The sequence below is a fragment of the Punica granatum genome, chromosome 2 (genome assembly GCF_007655135.1).
Source record: "Punica granatum isolate Tunisia-2019 chromosome 2, ASM765513v2, whole genome shotgun sequence".
In the NCBI taxonomy this organism is placed as follows: domain Eukaryota; kingdom Viridiplantae; phylum Streptophyta; class Magnoliopsida; order Myrtales; family Lythraceae; genus Punica; species Punica granatum.
The window spans coordinates 30,026,242-30,032,620 of NC_045128.1; the positions used below are offsets into that span (position 1 = coordinate 30,026,242).

Here is a 6,379-nt window from a genome sequence, read left to right on the forward strand (position 1 = left end):
GTCTCGAGTAAGTTTGATCTCTCCATCTCAGACTATCATCTCTTACCCTCAGTCTCACGATCATCACTCTCTTCATCTTTCTTCTAAGCAATCCTCCTGCGACGACCAAAGGCGGTAATGGGAGGTCCCAGAAAGCTAGGCTCACTTGGGCCACGCCCATCTACGAGATCCAAGCCCTCCGCCTTGATATATGTCGTCCATGACAGAGGCGGGAGCAGTTACGATATTCTGTTAAAAAATGTAACTGCTAATAATTGCATCGTCCCTTTGTCTTTGTATATATGTATACTTCTCGAATAGGAGAGATAGGATATAATAAGAGAGATGAGGCAGTACTTATTATAGGGGTTTTTACGCCCGCTAAGCCACTTGGGAAAAAGAAGTTAGATTAGTTTGTGATTTGAGACTTCGAGGAGTTGCCACTACACCGTTTTGAATTGACCAGTGAGTCACCTAAGTCTCTATCAATGTAAAGATACAAACCACCTATGGAATTTTATTTGATTCGGTCTTGAACTGGAAATCTGAACTCTTGTTACAATGTCAATGCCCACAAGAAAGGACACTGCCCTAGATCGGTATCCTCCTAGGTTTTGCTACTTAGCACTTGTTTTATTTATGGTCAAATTGTTTATCTTATGAGTCTTAGGTGGGGGTGATCACGACTCAGGTTGGGTCGGTTTCAAGGTAAAATTTTGGGCATTGCAGAAAACCCATCCCCGATAATCGAAATCGAAATTAGAAAAAAATAATCAACCTTTATGAGTACGATTTTTCACGGGCCGGTTCTCGGGTTACCTCAAAAAAATAACATAAGAATAAAACTAAAAGGCAACAGTGCAGAGAGTGGAGAAATGAAAAAGATCTTTAAGAATCGACAGTTGTCTCCTTCGGCCTTCGTGATTATGAGGCGCCACCGCATAGCAGAGGTAGGAAGAGATAAATAAAGGTAGGGTTTGTAGTAGAACTGAGAATGACAAACGATCAAAGGTATGGTTTGATTGGCGTGGTTGGGCTGAGCTATTAGGCTAGACTTGGCCTGAACTCATATATTAAATATTAAACATAACAGATTGTAAATTTTTTTTATATTATTTTGCAAACTCGGTTCGGATTGTAGTATTCAGATATGTAATTTCCAAACTTGAACCCGTGGTCGAACTGTGCTCTAGAAGAACAAAAAATTAAAGGTGGTTCGGGTCGGGTCATATCAAGCTTTCAGGGCAATCGGTTTTTTTTTTTTATCAACCCTAGTATTAGGGTTGTATTCAAGTGCATATATGTATATACAAGTATGAAGTTACAAATTAAAACACGTACACCGCACGAGTGCCCGCACATCCATCTCATACATACATGATCCATCATCCATCCATTCAACATGGGCCCTCAATGGGCCTTTTTGGGACAAACACATATAAATGGGTCGAGTGAACCTATAAAGCGGGTTTAAGTTTAAGAGGTGAAAATGGGCCTTGGGCCCTGACTTAAGAAAATGTATGTCAATTATCACAAGTCTACTCATTTTAGTTGCAACTTTTATCTTTTTACAATTTTTTCCAATTTTATTAGGTCAAGTGCACATGAATATCCGTGTAATTATTCAAAACTTCTAGAAAAATGATCCTACAGCCCTCAAGATCAAGACGACCTTCATATTTAATTCCTAGAACTCCCTTAGCGAGTTCATTATCCTTTTCCCATGAATTAGGGTCAAATACAAGTGATTATCCAAATCTAATCATAATTAATCCATTATCACACAAAATAGATATTTATTCAATCTAATTCCATTTTAAAACCAAACGAGGACTTTAATTGGTTTAAATCCCCGACTCTAAAGGCCCGTTTGGTTGGGCTGATTCGGGATTCTACTCCGGCCCAATTCTATCAGAACCCTCAATGCTACGTTTGGTTGTCCATTTGAGTAAGAATGGCCATTCGGAGCGGGCCTCTATTCCGGGTACGGCCCTGAATCACAAATCCCCTCTTCGAGCTCAGTTTTCCAATTCCGATAAATGCAAGAATTGGAATTAAAGACAGAAAATAAAAAACGCCCTCACATAGCAAGACGTCGTCTTCTTTTTTTTTTTTTTTTTTTTTTCTCTGCGGGCTGTCGGAGAGAAACCCTAATCTTGGTCGAAGCCTTGCTCGAAGCTCCTGGAGTCGATCCCTTGCTCGAAGCTCCTGGAGTCGTTGCTCAAAGCTCTTCTTGGAACTCTGATCAGGTGAATAATGTCATTTTCTAGTAGGTTTTTTCTTTATCGTCGCTTTGCCCTATATCCCATCTTTGCCGCTTCCCTGCTGTTTGTTTATGCATCTGTTGTGTTCTGGGGTTTTTTTCAATTTGCGCCTCTTCAGTTGTATTTGCCATGTCTGATGTCTAATACCGGTTGATTGGTTGATAATCTTTGTCCATGTTCTGTATTTGGCATCTCTGTAGTCGGGATTTTGTGGCGTAAGTCGGGTTTGGACTGTTTCAATTGAGTTCAGTCAGTTGCTTTTGAACTGTTGAAGTCAGTCTGAGGTTGGATTTTGCAGATTTGTGCTGTGGATGTTCTTATAAGAACTGTTATTCTGATCGGACACTCTGAACTAGCATGTGGCAGTCAAAAATTTTACTTGAAAATGTCTGGGAGTTGGTGAAGAGATCTATGAAGGCATTAGTTAATTGTCCTGTTTGCTGGTTGCTTCTGTTTCTTTTATAAGGAGTCCGTTGTTATGTGGTTTGGCTTGTATGCCTTGGTAGTATATGTTGTTTGGATTTTGGATGAATGGTTTTTCTTGTACTGATTTGAGCTTCATGTGGCTTGGTATTTCGATTTGGTATATATGATGAGCTTGCTGGATTTCATCCAAAATTTTTTTTTTATTGGATTTCACTTTTGGGTCAGTTCTGAATATTCGTTTTAGGCAGTCAATGGAGTTGTTTCTACTTCTATTTATGTTGTGCTTCAACTAATCATCATCTATTCATGTGTGAAGCTGGTGGACACTTGTGTGCAATAGTTATAAATGTTTGATTAGCCTTATCCTAGAAATTGCTAATTATCATAGCTCCAGGTCGTCTATTGCATCATATCAATTCAACTTCTTTTTCAGTAGAGATTATATTAGGAGGTTAGTGCATGTTGACGATGTCAATTGCACGTAACAACTTCGAATGGATGGGAGAGCCCTTTTCAAATTGTGTCAAATGTTGCAAAGAATAGGGGGTTTAAAAACTACAGGAAATGTGCATATTGATGAGCAAGTTGCCAACCTAACCTACAAGAAATATCGTAGTTTTTTGAATGTACTATGCGTATCAAACATGTTTGAATAGCAAATATGCATTTTGTGTTACTCTCAAAAAGGTAGTGTTATATTTAGGAAAAAATGTAAAAGTAGTGCATTTTCGTGCTATTTTCTAAAGGTTGTACTAGATTTAGAAGAAAATGCAAATCGTGCTTTTCTGGATAATTAACCTTTTTTTGAATAATTAATCCTTGATTTTATTCTCTAATGCCCAATCAGTTGAGTTCGGGTGATCGGCGTGTTCTTTGCACTGATCTACTTTGACCACTTGCAAATAGTTTATCTTTGGCCGAGCTGAGGTATCCCAACACACGAATGTTTCCGGACCAAAAATTCTTCGAAATCCGGACCTAAACCGGATGGGATTTGTGAACCGGTCAGTTTTCTTCCTGCTTGGCCTCTCTCAAACATTTCCAAAAGCCCAGCCCATTAGAAAGCCCAGTCCATTAAATATGACGTGGTCAGTCAAGTTTCCATCTCTCACTGTCTCTCCAGAAACATACTCACATTTCTGCTGCTTCATATTCGAGCTCCAATTTCTCTTCTCCATTGTCGTCACTACCACGTGGATTCGTCCTGTTACGGGCTTGCCGGTTGGTTCTTCTACTAGTTGCTGATAAAGGGTAAGATTGGACTCACTCTCTGTCGATCAAATGTCTCTTATTTTTGTGGGAGGTTCTGACTGTGAAGTAACTATCACCGTGTTGCAGGGGTGTCCATGGACAGGTATCCGTCGGAAGAAGTACGGAAGTGTGAGGAGTTTATCGATTGTAAGATGAAACCTTCTCTGGTTCGTGCCACTGTCGAGCGGTATGTCTTCTGTTGTAGCTCGTGACTGCTCGGTCCTGTTGCTTATTATTATTGGTTTTAGGGTAGGTTTTAAGGTCCCTTGTCGTCTAAGTTGAGTTGTTTACTAGTTTATACAACTTAAAAGATTCTTGGTGGGCATTGATTGTCTTAGCTCTTGCTGATAATATGTGCTTCTCGTCTCAAGGGCATGATGGATTGTATATCTCATGCAAATGTCTCGGATGCGGTATAGAGTCCTTTTGTTTGCTTTACATATTCTGATATTTTCCGGTGACTGGCTTTGGGATTTAGCATTTTCTCTATGATAAGTCATGAACTTTTGTCTTTGTAGAAGTTTGGATTTTCTGGAAGCTCACTCAGTATGAATTACTTAGATGGTGGCTGATTTCCACTTTGCTTTCCTTCAAGTCAATTAGTTATAGATTTGTCTTGGTTATGGTTCAAGACATAGCACCTTATTTATTTCCCGGAGCACTTCGATGAACTTATTGAATTGAAACATGAATTGTAGACAGAATTTCATATTAAATAATTGTTCAATAATATTTTTTTGATCTATGTTTTGCAGGAACAAGCTCTTTGAACAGCAGAAGATTTTGTATCCTGTCTTTTGCAAGCATTCTTTGGAGTTATGCGTCTCTCCGTTACTCTACTGAAACCAAACACTTATGTTTCTCTTTTTTGACAATATGATTTTCCCTATATGAAAATTGGCTGATGATGATATTTGAGCGTGATTAATTTTCTTTAGGAATGAGTCTGTCTCTGTATTGTAGTTTTCTTTTTAAACTCTTTAAATTCTCGATGTTTACTTGACTACATCTACTTATAGCTCAGATCTGCGAAAGAACATAGAAAATCTACAAAAGAACAGCATAACTAATCTAAGGACAATGGTCAACATTGGGTCTGAAGTGTACATGCAGGCTGAGGTGTAAGTCCTCTCTTTCTCCCTCTCTCCCTGCCTATTGCTTAATCATGTTACTCGTTTATGCATCAATAATATCGATGGGACATTTTCGTTAACTATTGAAGGCTATCTTGTTGAATCTTGTATACAACATTAGTTTGATTTTCACCTATTTCAGACCTCTCAATACATGTATTTTGACTGCGGTTGATAAAGATACATGAGATTACATAACACCGCCTTTACTCATGATGCGTAGTTGCGGCAATGATTTTAAAATTATAGTAGAAATTAACTGTTTCTTATTATGAGATTTACTGTTCTGTCACGGGACCTAATCATAATGCAGTTTTGTTGATGGTTATATGGAGACGAAGTTGTGTTGATGGTTATATGGAGACAAATAGTGTTTAGCTCATTAGATAGAATTTAATGAAATTGATGCTGCATCTGCAGATCTGACACCCAAAGGATCTTCGTCGATATCGGCTATGGGTTTCACGTGGAATTCACATGGGATGAAGCTCTGAACTACATACCACTAAGGGAAGAGTTATTAGCAAGGTCAAAGTTCACTTCCCCTTAACTTTACCTTGATCAAGTGGTCGATCTATCTTACCTCACTGAAATTTGTTGTGCAGACAGATAGAAGAGTGCACTTGTAGGATTGTCCGGATTAAGGCCGATATCAAGCGGGTACATCTTTTGTCAAAATTTTCTAGGTCCATGGCTTCTTTGCAAAACAGACGGGATGACTAAATAACTTCGAATTTTGTCAATTTCATTTCTATTGAAAGATATTTAGAAAAGATGGTTTATTGATATGTTCGATCTTATCAAGTAGGATTGAAGACTTCGAGCTAAGCATCTTTTTATCTTCAACTTAATGTTCTTCATCGTTGCAGATTCATGAAGGGATACGACAGTTGCTTCAAATTCCACAGGAGCCATATGTAGAAGAGCGAGTCTTTTAGCAGCGCATTCGAATGTCTCATGTAATTCTCTTCTTTTTGGCACTTAAAACAACGAACTTGATAACTCAAGAGACTGGTACTGTTTGATTATACAGATATTGTAAATAGATGCATCGGCGGGCTAATTTTGTGTCTCGTCTGGGTTACATGAAAATGGATTGTACATTCTTCTAATCCTTTTGAAGATCGGTTATTGACTCGTGTTTTCCAATCTGTTTTAGTTTTAACCCAATCTAAGGTCGTAGGCTGTTCATATATTGGATTAAAACTAAAACAGATTTGATTCACATATTTCTTGAGAGTAATGCAAAAGTTTGTTCAACATTCGGTTTACATCAAATTATCATTTGATAGTGGCGTATTTCGATGTGATTGGTCATGGACCATC

The 6,379-nt window shown here is 38.3% G+C and overlaps 1 protein-coding gene across 5 annotated transcripts; it reads left to right on the top strand.

Moving 5' to 3' along the window:
* The first annotated feature begins 2,069 nt into the window (after nt 1–2,069).
* On the top strand, nt 2,070–6,165 carry LOC116196115 (protein UXT homolog). Of its 5 annotated transcripts, none has more exons than XM_031525675.1 (9): nt 2,073–2,228; nt 3,576–3,673; nt 3,793–3,920; nt 4,008–4,107; nt 4,676–4,705; nt 4,940–5,041; nt 5,474–5,581; nt 5,659–5,713; nt 5,923–6,165. In XM_031525675.1, exons 4-9 carry the CDS (start codon nt 4,016–4,018, stop codon nt 5,989–5,991), a joined length of 456 nt encoding a protein of 151 aa, XP_031381535.1. In that variant the 5' UTR covers nt 2,073–2,228; nt 3,576–3,673; nt 3,793–3,920; nt 4,008–4,015; the 3' UTR covers nt 5,992–6,165. The 5 variants fall into 5 exon arrangements, with proteins under 5 accessions (XP_031381533.1, XP_031381535.1, XP_031381538.1 ...); XM_031525674.1 differs by having other exon boundaries at nt 2,076–2,228; nt 3,517–3,673; XM_031525673.1 differs by having other exon boundaries at nt 2,070–2,228; nt 3,517–3,920.
* The last annotated feature ends 214 nt before the right edge of the window (nt 6,166–6,379 follow it).

Excerpts from the sequence above, each read along its gene's own strand:
- LOC116196115 (XM_031525673.1), top strand. The coding sequence starts at position 4,016 with ATGGACAGGTATCCGTCGGAAGAAGTACGGAAGTGTGAGGAGTTTATC. Across the intron at positions 5,042-5,473 it reads GTGTACATGCAGGCTGAGGT|ATCTGACACCCAAAGGATCT; the intron begins GTAAGTCCTCTC and ends CTGCATCTGCAG. Across the intron at positions 5,714-5,922 it reads TTAAGGCCGATATCAAGCGG|ATTCATGAAGGGATACGACA; the intron begins GTACATCTTTTG and ends TCATCGTTGCAG.